General features: G+C 37.5%; 1 protein-coding gene across 1 annotated transcript; it reads right to left on the reverse strand.

The window, feature by feature from the left end:
• Positions 1-666: 666 nt before the first annotated feature.
• Positions 667-4,526, reverse strand: LOC140861525 (uncharacterized). Its single transcript, XM_073264546.1, has 9 exons — positions 4,410-4,526; positions 4,125-4,299; positions 3,733-4,025; positions 3,504-3,624; positions 3,043-3,203; positions 2,661-2,787; positions 2,275-2,465; positions 1,493-2,221; positions 667-1,053 (listed from the first exon to the last, which is right to left on the reverse strand). The coding sequence occupies exons 1-9, from the start codon at positions 4,524-4,526 to the stop codon at positions 667-669; spliced, it is 2,301 nt and encodes a 766-aa protein (XP_073120647.1).
• Between the last annotated feature and the right edge of the window lie 13,360 nt (positions 4,527-17,886).

Genomic DNA, 17,886 nt, shown 5'->3' on the forward strand with positions numbered 1-17,886 from the left:
TTGAGACAGGCGCGGCGAGCGGATAGAGATTGGCAGGCGCGCATATGCTGCGGGCTGGGAATTAATTTTTACTCAGGACATGCGAGGGAGCTCAGATAGTAAATGAGTGGGCACACGGGTGTCACGGCTTGCAGGAGATTATTTACACAGGAAAAGGCGCGGGAGCGCCTATGGATGGTGAGCAGGCGTGCATAAAATCCTGTGTGTTTTTTTTCAAGAGAATAAATGTGGGCGCGACTCTGGACCTGCGCGAACGCGCATAAAGGTCTGATTTGGCTGCCTAAGACCTGAAAAAATTCGAAAAATCAAAGGATGAATTGGGAGAATAAGAAAATGGCACTAAAAATGAATTGAATGAACAAGAATAAAAAAAACTAATCAAAGCAAAATAAAACAAATTTTTTGGGTTGCCTCCCAAATAGCGCTTGGTTTAGAGTCATCGGCCCGACTGTCACCAGACTCAGGCAAGGTCGTTGAGCAAAGTGCTCTCAAATTTCCTCACTTCGTTCCCAAAATAATGTTTGACCCTCTGCCCGTTCACTTTAAACATTCTCCCATCTGGACCGCGTAGTTCGATTGCACCATGCAAAAACACTCGCTCCACGATAAATGGTCCGGACCATCGCGACTTCAGTTTTCCTGAAAATAATTTCAAGCGAGAATTAACTAAAAACACTTGCTGGCCCGATTCAAATTCCCTGCGCACAATGTGTTATCATGCCACTTTTTTGTTTGCTCCTTGTATATCTTGGCATTCTCATACGCTTCATTTCGGAATTCTTCCAAATCATTCAACTGCAATTTCCACAACTCCCCAGATGCTTCGAGATCCATGTTTAGCTTCTTCATAGCCCAATATGCTTTATGTTCAAGCTCCAACGGCAAGTGACAAGCTTTTCCATACACCAATCTATATGGAGACATCCCAATGGGCGTCTTGAATGCAGTTCGATATGCCCAAAGAGCATCATCCAGCTTAGTTGCCCAATCCTTCCGATTAGTTTTAACAGTCTTCTCCAAGATTTGTTTAATTTCCCAGTTTGAAATATCTTCCTGACCATTGGTTTGTGGGTAATATGCTCATGCGACCTTGTGCATGACACCATACTTTGTGAGCAAGGTATTAAAAATTTTATTACACAAATGCGTACCTTCATCACTGATGATCGCTCGACGAGTGCCGAACTTAGTAAAAATATTCTTTTGAAGAAACTTGACTACAACACGAGCATCATTAGTAGAGGTGGCAATTTCTTCCACCCATTTTGAAACATAATCCACGGCTAGTAAAATATAAGTGTAACCAAAATAATGGAGAAATGGACCCATAAAATCGATACCCCACACATAAAAAAGTTTAACTTTTAAAATACGTGAGGGGTAATTCATGCTTTCGAGATATATTCCCAGTTCTTTGACACTTGTCACACGATTTCACTAAGGTATAACTGTCCTTAAACAAAGTAGGCCAATAAAAACCAGATTTTAGTACCTTATCCGCAGTTTGTGTTGCTCTGAAGTGGCCTCCATATGGTGCTGAATGGCATTGCTTGAGGATTTCATGTGCTTCTTGACCCGCCACAAATCTCTTAATCACTTGATCAACACATCGCTTGGAAAACAAGTAGAGAATCGCTGCATGGTAAGTATAAACAACTACTTTAGTGCCAATTAAATAAGGACAAAATTTATCAAAAGCAAAAACTACTGCAAGCATCACCTTTTCCGTGGTGGTGTATTTTTGTTGTGCAGCATCCATAGTGCGAATGGCATAATAAATGGCTCGAAACATTTTTTCTCGCTGATGGCCCAAAAAAGCTCCCACTGCATACTCACTAGCATCGCACATCAGCTCATGAAAAGGTTTCTTCCAATCCGGTACAACCATTATAGGTGTCGTGATCAATGATTCCTTGATCTTTTCAAAGGCCTGCAAACAATCATCATCAAATATGAAATTGGAATCTTTTTCAAGTAAATTGCACAAGGGTTTAGTAATCTTAGAAAAATATTTTATAAATCTACGATAAAACCCCGCATGGCCTAAAAAACTCCGAATGCCCTTGATATTCTTGGGTGGTGGTAGCTTCTCAATTGCAACAACTTTGGCTCTATCGATTTCTAATCCATGTGAAGACACTTTATGTCCAAGGACAATGCCTTCTTGGACCATAAAGTGACACTTTTCCCAGTTAAAAACTAAATTTTTCTCTTGACATCTCTGCAAAACAAGGAAAATATTATGCAAGCAGTGATCAAAGGAGAGCCAAATACCGAAAAATCATCCATAAAGATTTCCATGATTTCCTCCACCATATCTCCAAAAATAGCCATCATACACCGCTGAAACGTAGACGTTGCGTTACAAAGACCAAACGGAATTTTCCTGAAAGCAAACATGCCATAAGGACACGTAAAAGTAGTTTTCTCTTGATCATCCGGTGCTATAGCAATTTGATTATAACCTGAATAACCATATAAGAAACAGTAATAGCAATAGTCAGCAAGTCTGTCAAGCATTTGATCAATAAAAGAAAGTGGAAAGTGATCCTTTCGAGTAGCTTAGTTCAAATTCCTATAATCTATACAAACTCGTCAGCCATTTACTGTACGTGTGGAGATTAACTCATTATTTTTATTTTTTACCACAGTAATCTCACCTTTCTTAGGTAGCACTTGAACAGGAGACACCCATCTACTGTAAGAAATAGCGTAAATCACACCCGCCTTCAACAATTTCAAAACCTCATTTTTTACAACATCTTTCATGGCGGTATTCAACCGCCTCTGATGATAGACATAAGGAGTATTAGACTCTTCCATCAAAATTTTATGCATGCATATAGTTGGATTAGTACCCTTAATTTCAGTGATCAACCATCCTAAAGCAGTTTTAAATTTCCTCAAAACTCTCAACAATTTATATTTTTCAGCCACAGTAAGATGAGAAGAAATAATTACAGGACAAGTTGAATTTTCACCTAGGAATGCAAGGAATAAATGTGCAGGTAAATCCTTAAGATAATGAGTTTCAGAAGGTACCTCTTTCGCATTATTTTCCAACTCTTCTTCTTTCTTTGGATTTTCTACCTTTTTGATTGGAGCACCATCGAGAAACGCCTCTTGTTCACAAAGCTCCCAATCCTCTTCTTTGTCAACTTTCTCATTTGCAATCAAACATCTCTCCAATGGATCAATAATTCCTGCATATGAAAAAGGAGTATGAGCATCAATAACTTCAATATTTTTACAAGTACTTACCTCGCTTGGTCCCCTCATGGCATAATAGATGTTGAAGATTACAGCTTTGCCACCAACTCTAAGTGTGAGCTCGCCTTTATGGACATCAATTAACGCTCTTGCAGTAGCCAAAAATGGTCTCCCAAAAATCAAAAGAGCTTATTCATACTCTTCCATGTCTAATCTCACAAAATATGCTGGAAATATAAACTTGTCTACCATCACCAAAACATCTTCCACAATTCTCCGTGGATATGTGATACTTCTGTCACCTAGTTGCAACATGATAGTGGTCGTGTTTACTTCGCCAAGCTCCAAAGCCCTGTAAACAGAAAAAGGCATTAAATTTATGCTTGCCCCTAGATCACATAAAGCTCTATTTACCTTAGAAACACCAATAAAATCAGAAATAGTAAAACTCCCTGGATCCTTAAGCTTTTGTGGCAAATTTTTCTATAGGATCGCGCTGCATTCTTTGGTCAAGTTCACCACCTCATTGTCTTGCAACCTTCTATTCTTGGACATCACATCCTTGATAAACTTGGCATAATTTGGCATCTGTTCCAAAGCATCTGCAAAAGGGATGTTGATATGTATTTTTTTGAAGATGTCTAGAAACTTGGAGAATTGCTCATCAAGCGCCTTCTTCTTTAACCTCTGAGGGTACGGAAGCTGTGGCTTGTACATTGGTTTTGAGTCAGGTTCTTTCTTTTTCTCTTCAACAACTTTCTCCTCAACTACTGATTCTTTGGCTTCCTTAGCTATTTCATGCTCATCTTCTCTTTCTTAAGCCACTAGATTCTTTCCACTCCTTAGTTCTACAGCCTTGCACTGTTTATTCAGATTCACATCTGTATTACTAGGAAAGTGGCCTCGATTCTGACCCTTCAAAGCATTTTCTAGTTGCCCAATCTGGGTTTCCATGGATTTCATCATAGCACCCAAACTACACATGTGTGTCTCCATGATGTCAAGTCGAGTCTCAGTTCTCGACATTAGCTTGCCAGATTCATTAACAAACGTAGATACCACATCTTCCAATGATGCTTTCCCCTCACCCTTGTTTGTATTGAACCCCGGAGGGGGATTCAACACATTTTTGTTGTTGGCATAAGAAAAAGTTTCATTGTTACGTAAGCCAGGATGATAAGTATTAGGGAAAGGGTTACCTTGATAGTTTCCATAACCTCTGGGATTAATGTACTGAGCTTCCTCAAGTGGATGATGGCGACAGACACACCTGATGGATCTGCTACACTCACCTTATTCAACGCAGCCACTTGCATAGTTAGTGCAGATAATTGAGCGATTATTGAGGTGAGAGGATCCACTGCATATACTGCTTTCTTGACTCCCATATGTTAAGATGGCCATTGAAAATTGTTGATGGTCATTTGTTCCAGAATATCATAGGATTGAATGGGGTACTTAGAGAATATTGTTCCTCCAGCAACAGAGTCCACCGACATTCAATTAGGCGTATTCAGACCATTATAAAACCACTCAATTTGCTCCCAACTAGCAAAATTATGATTAGGACAACGTCTTAGTAAATCTTTGTACCTTTCCCAAGTTTCATATAGTTTTTCGGAGTACAGCTGCCTAAAGGTGCTGATCTCAATCTTCAACTGGGTGGATTTTGCAGGTGGAAAATACTTTGCCAGAAACTTCACCTCCATTTCATCCCAAGTAGTAATGCTTCCCAACGACAACGATTGTAACCAACTTCTAGCCTGGTACTTGAGATAAAATGGAAACAAATGTAAACGAATAATATCCTCAGAAACACCGTTCATTTTTAGCGTATCAGTAATTTCCAAGAAGGTTCTCAGGTGCAGATGAGGGTCAGCTGTGGCACTCCCATTGAATTGGTTCTGCTGAACCATGTTGATCAATGTCGGCTTCAGCTCAAATTTTTTTGCATTTATTGTTCCTCGAGCGATTCCAGAATACTGAGCCTGGATCGTCGGCCGAAAATGATCTCTGATAGGCACCAAGGGAGTCTGTGGTGGATTTTATTCAGCCATATTTCTTAACTCTTCTTCTCTTCTTCTCTTCTCAGTCTTCTCAAAGCTCTTGCAGTGCGTTCGATCTCTGGATCAAACAGCAGTGAATTAGTGCTTTGAGACCTTTTCATATAATGCACACAAGAAGAATTTAAAATTCAATTAGGAACTAAAAATAAAAATAAAGAAAAACTCTAAATTAAAATCTAGACTAATTGGAACAAGACTAAAATAAAATCAATAAATTACTCCCCGAAAACGGCGCCAAAAACTTGTTGCGAAATTTACGCTCGCAAGCGCACACTTCTCAAGTTTTAGTAAAGATTAAATAGAGTGTCGATCCCACAAGGAGTAAAATTGAAAATTATTAAGTGCTTGTAATTAAAATAGTCCTAATTTTATTTAGAAAATCAAAGAAGAGAATTTTGGTTTTCAAAACTAAATTAAATAAGAAATTCTGGAAAATTTAGCAAACCACACTTCAATTCAGAGAAATATCAATATGAGAAAAATGGTCTAGAGGTTCAGATTTCACCTGGTTTCGACAACAACTACTCCTAAATAATTTATTTTCATGAATTCTATTCAATTAATAGCCAAAAACACTTATGTTATTCTATTTCCCTCTCCCGAGAAATAAATAGAGTGTATCAACTAAGATTCAATTTCAATATCCATATTAAAAATCTATTCTTAGTGATATGTGTAAAACAATGTTCTTCCTAAAGATCCATTAAAGTTATATTCTCTCCCGAGCTATATAAACAATTAACGGTGTAATTTCTAATGTCCTATTCAAAATCCCCTCTCCCGAGCAATGATTTCAAATAAATATAACAAAACAATTTATTTCCAGTAAATTGAAAAGGCAATCAAAATTAAAAAAAAATTACTCATGGAGAATTCAATCCAATAATATTAAAAATTCGTAGAAGTGTCTACACTAGGTTCCATCATCCCTCTAGACTATGAAAAGTTTAGTTCATAATTAAATTTTGAAAAACACAAATCAAAATTTTCAATCCAGACATCAATTCAATAAAGAAATAGTTCAAAGGAAGATAACAAATCCGTAGTTGGTCTTCTGTGTCCAGTCGATCGATCTCTGTCTTTGTTCCTAGTGTTCTTCCTTGAAATCTCACAATCAAGCTCTTAATTCTCACAAGTTTGTTCTCTCAAAGTTTAGTGTGTGTTATGCGACGGTTTCCTCTTTAATTAAGTCCAGAAAACTCCCTTTTATATGTCCTAAGAATCGTCCAAGATAAGCCCAAGAGAATCACAAAGTTTCCATATAAAATCAGACTCTCGAATTTTGCAACTCGCGACGCACTGGCGGGCATATATTCCTGACCAAACTCTTCAAAAATTGCCACATCGCGCGGGCGCGCGTCTTCCCCTGCGCGGGTGCGCGTACGCCTCAAACTTCAACACTTGTTTTCCTTTAAGCAGCGCGGGCATGCGTCTTGGCATGCGCGGTTACGCATAGGATTCGGTTTTGATGTTTTTCATCTCTTCATTCCTTGAACCATTCTTGCTCGTTAATTCTTTTTCTTTCTCTTTTTTACTGCAATCAACACCAAGTCATAATTTCTTGTAAATCCTTGTACTCAACACAAACAACAACAAATAACTCATAATTCCGCTCGAGACAAAACAAATAACTATAAATATCAATGCAAATTAAGTGCACAAAATTCACTTATCAATCCTATCCCAACCTTTGACATCAGTGAGTCTTGTGTTGCTGAATCCGATATAATCCAAGCTCTTTTTGTGCGTATTCAACCCGGTCATAGAAGGACAAAGAGAGTATCATCGCAAGTTAATACATGTGTCTCAACATATGGTCATTGTCATGCAAGAGGACACAACAGACACAGTTGCAAGGAACCTATAGAGTAGTTGTAATTGTTTCAAAAATGGTGTTTCAATTATTTTTTATTAGCAAAACTTTTTAACAGAAAGTCTTCAAAAATTAATCTTGATCGTTCTACAAATATGCAGGAGAAAGCGATTACTGGAAGGGGGTTCAAGCATGAAATTGCCCTCAAAAAGGCATACACGTTCGAGTGGAAGCATTACTGGATTGCGCTTGGTTTGAGGCTTTTGTGGAACCATCTGCTGTGACATTTTAACTTGAGATACTGTCATAGTGTAGTAAAGTGTATTGTGTTGTCTTAGGTTCTTCTGAAACCAACTCTGTTTGTTGTAAACAATCATTCTACACATTGGACAAATATGTAATGTTCTAATTTGAGAAATTATCTTTTTCATTAATGTTTTAGTGAAAGATGTCTTCCCAGTTAACTAATCAAATAAGTCGTTACTTTAAATTTTCAAATGTCAGGGGCTAACTGATATGTATTTTGAACAACTTGTATTTAATATGGAATAAAGTTGTATAAATTTGGAACTTATTGTTTGATTATTACAATAAACAGAGCTACAAGTAATATTAGCACAAGAACAAAACATGTGCAACCAAAACAACAACATATTTCTATGATATGGTCGGGCACTGGTGCACTAGTAGACTGGTTTAGTAGCGCATCAGAGGACGAATGCTCATTACGCTTGAGATTCATCTATTCCGTTGAATTATGGATGGAGAAGGATGCAGATTTTTGAGGCATTGAAAACATGCAGCTCTCTTTACCTTGCTTACTTGGGTTTGGTTTTAACTTCGAAGATTTCTGAAGAGATTCACCGTGATAATCATCTTACAAAAAAAATCGATTTTGATGTTGCAGCTCACGAGGACAGATGTAATACAACTCTTCCGGGCGGGTCAACGTGGTCTGGCTCTTTGTAATATCATTTCTCCGAAACCACATAGACATTGTGGTGCAATCTTCATATCCATTGTGCTCGATCTTGAAAACTGAAATTTTATTTTGAAAGGAAAAACCCTAACCAAACTAGAACCAAGAAGCGAATGGATGGGATGAAGTGTACCGACAGAGCTTAATAATGAGTCTTAGGTGGTAGTCAAAGTCTTTGATTGGTCAATGTCCACTAGGAGAGTGTGATCTCATGACTCATAATGTTTGTCCTACAATCGGAACACATTGTTGTCGATTGAATAATATTTATCTCATCCCTGTGTACTAGTTGTACTCGATCTCTAACTCACATGTTCTGAAAGATGAGTGGAATTAGAGTAAATGATAGTCCTCAAAGATGAGAAAACATTATATTAAACAACTTAAGAGTTTTGAATTTGTAAAATATACCCCTATTGTATACATTGGGTGACAATGGACATCCACAAATGGTGCTCTCATTGGGTCATGGTCAATGTCTTCCTCCTACACCTTTGACAAAAGTGGGGCAAGAGGCATTACTAGACAAACACTTGGGTGATGGTTCTACCAATCTCTAGGGATTGAAAATTCCTCTCCACCTGTGTCATGAAGTGTATTATAGGATCTTGGTTCATGTTAACATGGGCATGTCTTCTTGTGCCGTAAATCAAAAAGATTATTCTGCATAATGCTGAGATTGTTTCTAATACATAACATTTTAATCCAAAGCCACTTCCACTATGAGAGTGTGATTCTCATGGCCCACAATGTTTGTCCAACAATCAGAACACATTGTTCTTGATTGACTAAGATTTATCCCATCTCTGCGTACTAGTTGTGCTCGATCTAGCGCTCACTTGTTCTGAAAGATGAGTGGAATTAGAGTAAATGATAGTCTTCAAAGATGAGAAAACATCATATTAAACAACTTATGAGTTTGGAATTTGGAAAATATATGTGAGGCCTCGATTCTAATCAACTAATCTTAGGATAATGCAATTAATCAACGCAATTAAACAAAAGGATTAAAGCAATAAATTTTTTTTAAAAGGGGTGCTCGCTCGATCGGTAAGATCTTACCGATCGAGCGGCCAAAATAATCCAAGACTCTGCCCAGAAATTTTAGGACCCCCGCTCGATCGGTAAAATCTTACCGATCGAGCGGACACAAAATATCCAACTCTCAGCCTTGGTACAGGGGTGCTCGCTCGATCGGTAAGATTCAACCGATCGAGCGAGATGCTCTGTACCAGAAAAATTTTGGTTTTCTTCTCCAAATCAACTCAACTCAAACCATATCACCAAACATAATATCCCATTCAACAAGATACAAAAGGATAAGATCTAGAGTTATACAAACTTCAAAAATATAACATGCATAAAGTCCATATAGTTTGGACTTATATAAAATACAAAAAGGAGTTCGAAAACATGAATGACTCCTAACATCCAAGCCTCACTCTATTCTCTCAACCATCTATCCATGTTGCCTCTGACTCGGTCCTGCCCCACCTGTTGCCAAGTACACATACAAACAAAGACAACAGCCAGATAATCCGGTGAGAATACAATTCCCAGTAAAAGAGACTAGCATACAATATCCCATAATATATCAAAACATGATATATAATTAAATTCCACATAAACTTCAAGTAATTCATTTCACTGCGGAATAAAATGATATGCGTGACTTTAAAACTTCTGGATTGACGACTCAGATAATCAAAAGGAATTCTTATTTATTTTTTTTTCTTTGTTTTTGGATCCCGAGGTTAAAATATCCAAAAATCACACCGAACTCCCCTTTCAAGGTGGACGGGGTATATTTTAATCCTCTAGAATCTAGGACATTATAGTGAGTTAATCGACACTTGTTGTAAATCGCCTGCCAAGACCACTCAACTATAATCTCCAGATCGTCTAATTCAAAATGAATAATAAATTGGTTCAATATGAATGCATAAGAAAACTCATTCACTCAGATATCAATTCAATCATAAGTTCAAATAAGCATATAAACATGCAAGTATGTGATTTCTTTTAGGACACTCGATTCAATCCGGAATCGAGTTAATCGTCCTATTCCATTCCAAAGTCGTCTTATACCTTCTTGTCGTTTCACAATCTTCAATCTGTAAAACAACAATACTCCATTCAATATATATTCAAGATCTTTGATCGATAAGTAAGAAATCGATACTATACCGGTTCAAATATTCCAAACTGATCGAAGCTGCAATCTTGCAACTCCAAGGACTTCGAATCAATCTAACAGAAGAAGTCACAAGATCAATATCGATATCAAAACCTCATCAAACTCGGTATAATCAAATCAATAGAAACGATATCCCAAAACTCAAACTGACGGCATAACGGCTATATTCTGATAAACCAGAAACGCAGACAACATAATATCAATCCAAACAACTCATATCAATCATCATTCAAACATTCAAACTCAAATCCAACACATCTCAAAACCCAACATTTCAAAATATGCTTCTAAAAATCATAACAATTCCGAACGACGCTCTATTTCAATTTCGTCTGAGAATAAACGATAAGAATAATCTCAAGAACATCATACCCAAAAAGAATCAAATTCCAATTACATCCAAAAAATAAAACATATCTGATCGGAGAGAAACTTACGATAGAACGAAGCTCTTGATGCCGTGACTGCAAATATCACTTCAGAAATAAATTCTATCGGACGGATCGATCAGAAAATGAAATCACAAAGCTTAGGAAAAGCTTTGGGCGTCCATCTATGGAGGAATCGGTTGGGAGGGATGATGGAAGAGAAATGGTAGACTTAGTAAAAGTTTAGATATTATAACAAATCTTCATTTTGCGTTTTAGTTCTTGAAATTTCCGAAAATTTCAAAATAGTCCCTGATCAATAAAAAATCGGCTTTCGAATTCTGAAATCACTGATTATCTCAAATGAACTCAATTAAGATAAAATCGAGGCGTTACAATATACCCCTATTGTATACATTGGGTGGGAATAGACATCCAAAAATGGTGCTCTCATTGGGTCATGGTCAATGTCTTCCTCCTACACCTTAGACAAATGTGGGGCAAGAGACATTACTAGACAAACACTTGGGTGATGGTTCTACCAATCTCTAGGGATTGAAAACTCCTCTCCACTTGTGTCATGCAGTGTATTATAGGATCTTGGTGAATGTTAACATGGGAATGACTTCTTGTGCTGCAAATCAAAAAGATTATTCTGCCTAATGCTGAGCTTGTTTGTAATATATGACATTTTGATCAAAAGAAACTTTCACTAGGAGAGTGTGATCCTCATGGCCCACAATGTTTGTCCTACAATCAGAACACATTGTTCTCAATTGAATAAGATTTATCTCATTCTTGCGTACTAGTTATGCTCGATCTCGCACTCACATGTTTTGAAAGATAAGTGGAATTAGAGTAAATAATAGTCCTCAAATTGTTGTAGTAGATGAGAAAAAATATACCACTATTGTATTCTATCACTGCGCACGTCTTACAAATTTAGTTCAAGTATATGAATCGCACCAAACAAGAGATTATTCCAATGATTAAAGAGATTATTCTTAATCTGCAATAATTTCTTCCTGAATTGAATTGTACAAAATATGAGGCTACTCGAAATTGTTTCATCTCAAATGGAGTTTTAAAAAATAATATAAACAGACTTACGTACTACTATATTTTCATCAATCACAAAAGCTTACAAAGATAGTTAATCAAAGTTGTTTTTGAGCAATCCCCTTTCATGAGATAAAATACTTGTAGCCAGTCGAGCACAATATGTGTCCATCTTCACTATATTTTGATATTCCCACATTTCAGCCGAGTCATGGGCTAGACACTCTGCCCACATGAATGAAAAAACACCACAATCAAGTGATTCATCTTGATGACGTGTACATTCTCTCAACACAGTAGTTTTGTGGATGACGAACTTTGAACGATGTCTAACCAAACCAATCAAAAAGCGTGCCTTCTTAAGAAAACATTATTAAAAGAATCATTCAGACAAATGACATAACATGATATAACAAAGTCTCACCAAAGTTCTACATCCCCAAGCTGAAAGAATCAGGAAGTGAATTCCACATTTTTAATATCCCTTCGTTTGCGTGAAATGCTAGGAGAAACCAATGCACTCTGCTATTAATTGGAAAATTGAGGTATTTGCATCTTTTGAACAAATCTCCATTAATTTTCTGCAAACAATGCTTAGAGGCAGCTGAGAGTCCCGCAAAGAAGGAGCCGTAGTCATTTTTCTGGACCTTCATTTTTTTTGCCGACTCTTTCGAGGAGATGAAACACTTCTCACTATGTTAAACAACACAAAATACCATGAAAAACCAAAAACCTAACTCAAATATATACTAAATCACCGATCATGCTTTTACATTTCTACTAACCTGCACCAAAGTGTCCATGCAAAATATTTCATTTCCATTATCCACACTGTATTTTTCTATCATGCGCATTTGAACATTGATAATTTCGTGGCTAAAATCCTTACCAAACAAGAAACCACAGAACACAAACCATGACAAATGGAAAATTTCATCTTGTCAAACCTCGACACTATGAAAATAGATGAATTTTATTGTATTAAAAATTATCCTAAAAAAGTGATAAGAAAATAGAGCGAGCTTTCAGTGAGAAATTCATACGCTACATCATCCCTCGAAAGATAATCCGTCAAAAAAATTTTCTATTCGGCAGTGGCTTCTTCATGTCCACAGAAATCTGTTCTAGCTTGATATTGACTAGTCCACACCTTACTCAAATCATTATTTGGTTCAAGCATCTCAACATTAATTACTTTTCCTCCCTACGTCAGAATACACAAACATGGTCAACATCAGTAACACGAAGTAAAATATAGGACTTCAAAATCAAATAACCAAGGTGAAATTTGGTTCCGATCAAAGTCAAACCTTTTTCCTGCCCTTCCTCTTTGGTTTGGTACTAGATGGAGTCCCAAAAATTGATGGCTTTATTTTATTTACCCGATCACCCCTCGTTCGGACATTATCGACGATAGAAGATTGAAAATTAGTGTTTTTTTCAACTTTCTCAGAATTATCATCACTCTCGTCCATCCCACCACTTTTTTCAGAAGTATAGTCACCAGTACTATCCGTTTCAAACACATTGGTTAATGTAGTCGTTGAAATATCAACCTCGGAAACATTATTTTCCTTAACCACTTTCGTTACAAGATTATACAACAACTGGTCAATTTCATCCTGATCCTCAGTACAAGAATTATGTCCATCGACTTTGGCACTTTTCATTCCCATGTGACCAATTTCTGCATCCCCCACCCAGGCTCAGCACAAACAACACCTTTTCCATATCCCAAGTCATCAACACCTATACTTCTTTTAATCTCTAACTCGGAACCATCCACACCCTTTCCCTTATCCAATCTGTCACCACATGCATCTTCACCCTTCTTAAATTCACCAATATCTAGAATATTGGTCTTATTCAATTCCGAACATCCACACCTTCTGCATTCAAATTATTAGATAAACCAACACTTTCACTAGCTCATAAAAATTTGGTCACCATCTGTATTTTTTTTCCTTCAACGAGTAATCAACACAATTCTTGACAGGCACATCAACAAAATAAAATAAATTACCACCTAGGTCATGTCTCACACTCAACTCCTCTTTCTCATCGGTCTCATTGATTCCATCAGCAACATCATCAGAACTCGGATCATTGTCAACTACAATATCTTTTCCTTTCCGCTTTCTACCAACTTCCTTCTCCAACACCATATTTTCTTTCGCATCAACCAACTTTCTCTTTGCACTAACTCTTTCACGTTTAAACTGTGAGACCTCGGTTTTAAACATCTAATCTCGGTATTAAACAATAATTAAGGCAAACTATAATCCAAGATTAAAAGCAATAAATTTTTATTTTTTTTAAATGAACAGTGCTCCGCTCGATCGGTAAGATCTTACCGATCGAGCGAGCCAAAAACTTCACAAGTTCTGCCCGGGTAAAACCAGCGTCGCTCGATCGGTAATATCTTGCTGATCGAGCGGCCAACGAAATGCAGAAACAGAGAATTGCAAGAATTGCCATCGCTCGATTGGTAACATTCTGCCGATCGAGCGGTGACAGAAACAGAGTAATAACAGCAGAATTCATGCTAGAATTTAAGTACAATACCATCATAATATTATCATGCATTACCATCACAAATTCTCCAACTAATACATGAAGAATTGGAGTCACTCACTCGCTCCAATTATAGAATATGCAACTATAACATTTCAACAAAGCTCGCATAATCAATACAACAACATAACGAAGTTCGATATCTAAACATGTTCCAATATCACTAGGTAGACATGCTGACACGACTTCTAAATCGAGTCTCACTACTAGCTCTCCCTCTTGATGCTAACCAGGCCTTCGCTGACTTGGTCTTGTCCCACCTGTTGCCAAGTACACATACAAAACAAAGCAACAGACGGATAACCAGTGAGAATGATAATCCCAGTAAAAGCAACATAACAAGTAATACAACAATAAACATGCTTTCAAGACAACAACGAAATCAATAACAACGTAATGAAATGCATGTCTTTAAACCGGGATATCAAATCTGATAAACGAGTGATTGCTGCTGTGCTTTTGGGATCCCAAGGATGAGATCACGTAACGACTCACCGACTCTCCCAATCGAGGTGGTGCCACGTATCCCACTCCTCTAGACTTTGAGCAACTATAATGTGTATGCTAGCACCAGGCGAAACGACTATGACCTAGGCCACTCAATCATAGTTCCCAAACATCTAAACAAAAAGGGGCGGTTCTGCCCGCTAGAAACAAGATTGGCTCAAGATGAATGCATAACAAAACATAAACATAAGCCACATAAACAACTCAAATAACAACCAAAATACAAGTTCCACATGCTAGAACAAATATTGATGCAATATGTGATTTGAAAGGAAAACTCGAGAACCAACAGTCCCAAGTATGCTATCTCGCTACGATGACTGCTTTTACCTTTCAAGGCAAGTAGTTCCAATCTCTGGAAAAGCTACAACAAAAGATTGTATCAACATCTATACAACCTAAACAACAAACGATGACTCAAGGAAAAATCTTTACCGTTCTTCGTCCAACTCTTGACGATCAAAATGCTGTTAACCTTGGGATTGACAAACTCCAAACGAATCTGTTCAGATAAAAATCAAAGATCAATAACCATGATCAACTTACAAGCCAAGTTCAACAACTCAAAACGGTTCGAAAACTCAAAACTCAAACCGACGGCATAACGGCTATAAACTGAACAAAATGACAACGCAGACAGCAGTTCAATACCGATATCAACTCATATTAAAGCCAATACAACCATAATAAGGCAAACCCAACAAATCTCAAAACCATGATTTTCGAAAATGGCTTCCAAAAATCATAACAAATCCGAGCGTCGCTCTATTTCAAAACCGACAGGTAATAAACGATCAGAACTCTGTCGAGAACAACATACTCGAATCTAGAACGATTCTAACAAAATCCAAAAACTAGAATGTATCCGATCATAGAAAAACTTACGATATAACGGAGCTCTCGCTGCAGTGATCGCTAATCTGCCTTCAGAAATAATTTCTAACGGACGGATCGAGCTCGAACTGGATTTTGAAAGCTTAGGAAAAGCGTGAAGGCGTTCTAATGGAGGATCTCGGTTAGGGGAGGAGAAGAAGACTTTCTCAATTCTAATCTAAGTGTAGATAATATATAAAAATCAATATTTGCGTTTCAGTCCCTGAAATTTCCAAAATTTTCAAAAAGGACCCTGATCAAAATCAAATCGGATCGAGAACTCTGTAATCTTCGATTAACTCAAATAAACTCATTTAAGATAAAAACGGGGCGTTACAATGTTGGAAAACTCGGCTCTCTGATCAATCACGATTGATACCCGGTGCAGCGGAAGTTTAAAATTTTGTTATGGAACAATTCCATAGTGTGGGTATCAACCGTTCAACGATTAAATTATTGTGTGTGTGTAAAATTTAAATAAAAGTTAATTAAATTTTACCTTAAATCTCGCAACGAGATTAATGGACACCAACAGATTTTATCTGCTCTTGTTGTCTCTCCCTGGAACCGATGAACTCCTTCAATCAGGACCACGAACAGAGGTTTAATCCCTCTGATAGATTGCACTAGAAAATCTATCAGAAGTTTTCTGCGAAGAGATTACACGAATCTGATTCGTTATTCCTGACCGCGATTCAAAATCACAGACCGGAATTTTCTCGGGCAGAGGGGGAGGGTTCGGCCGATTTGTTGAGAGAGAGGCTAGGGTTCGATTTTTGCTCTGTCTCAAAAATTATGACCTGTTGTGTGTAATTTCTGTACTGAAATAACTTATTTATAATGCAGGCCACTAACCTTAGGGCCCATTAGTCATAAGCTGGGGCCCGACAAGCAAAGCCCGCTCGTTCAGAAATTAATATAAAATTCATCGTGACTCCGATTGATGAACTGATTTCACCAATGTGCACAGAAACCATTTCTGCACATTTTAAAGTCAAAATAAATTTTCCTGAATCCGAATTCAGTGATTTCCAAAAATGTCCATCCCTATGTCATTTTAGGAAATCCTACTCCCTTACTCTTATTTAAGAAGTCCAACTCCTTAGTTCATTAAATTTAACTCTTTAAATTTAACTATCTCAACGGGGATTAAAACTCCATTACACTGTGTGACCCTCAATGGTTCAGGGATACAGCTAGCCGTGGGCTCACAACTCCTTGTGACTCGGAACAACACTTTCCGACTTGCCCAACGAATCATGGTAAAGCGCCTAGCAACATCGCCCCATGATTCCCTAGGTATCACTGATAGTGCCTACAAGAACCAGTAGATTTTGGTTAGCGTACAGTACGGTCCCTTCATCCATATATCCCGATCGAATCAACAACCATTGGTATATCGAGAGTCGCTCAAGATTCGATAACTATGCAATACATCTTGAAGATCAAATTAGTGACATCGCATGTGCTACTAAGAAACCATTTCTTAAATCACATCAATTACTCTGGCCAGAGATTTATCACACTAATATCTCCTCAGATCGCATAGGATATCCACACTCGCAAGTATGTGGTGAATCCTTGACAACAATGCATTGACTCCTATATGTGTCGTAACTGTACCCAATCTCGACACCTTATGACCCCCATAGAGTCGGTAAACGAGTCAAAGCACAGCACTAGCATATAGAGTCTCCATGATGTTTCAAGTCGTAAGGACTAATGGTGTACAACCAAAACCGCGGACTTAATCCACTCGATAAGTGATAACCACTTGGAAAGTCCGGATAGGGTAGTTCGATTATTCATCCTATGAATATCCATTTGCATGCTTCGAACATCTCCATGTTCCCTACCAATGAAACGTGGTACTCCGCATCGCAAATGCTAGTCTCAAACTCGAGCGATCCTTATCCTTATTATCGGACGGCTCAATCGACTAGGAACGGTTTTAGAACATACAGTGACTATAAGATGTATTTCATGATAGACATCTCCATGTTCTACCACATCTTACATACACTATAGTATATTCAAGGTCTTTATCAAAACAACAATAGTATATCACAATATAACAATATGAAGTAATATAAAGTCATTGCCATAAAAGTGTAAATAATATTAAACAAAAGATTGTTTATACAAAGAGTCATCAAAGCCCATAGCCACACAGTTGGCTCACTGGGCACCCACTCTTACAATCTCCCACTTGCCCTATAGCCAACTAGTCATACTACGTA

The sequence above is a fragment of the Henckelia pumila genome, chromosome 4 (assembly GCF_033568475.1).
Source record: "Henckelia pumila isolate YLH828 chromosome 4, ASM3356847v2, whole genome shotgun sequence".
Classification (NCBI taxonomy): Eukaryota; Viridiplantae; Streptophyta; class Magnoliopsida; order Lamiales; family Gesneriaceae; genus Henckelia; species Henckelia pumila.

Bases quoted from the DNA above. Each gene is read 5' to 3' on its own strand.
- LOC140861525 (XM_073264546.1), bottom strand. From the start codon at position 4,526: ATGCAAGTGGCTGCGTTGAATAAGGTGAGTGTAGCAGATCCATCAGGT. The intron at 4,026-4,124 runs GTCAGAATCGAG...TAGTGGCTTAAG, and splicing joins ACTAGAAAATGCTTTGAAGG to AAAGAGAAGATGAGCATGAA. The intron at 1,054-1,492 runs GTACTAAAATCT...ACCAATGGTCAG, and splicing joins CAACACAAACTGCGGATAAG to GAAGATATTTCAAACTGGGA.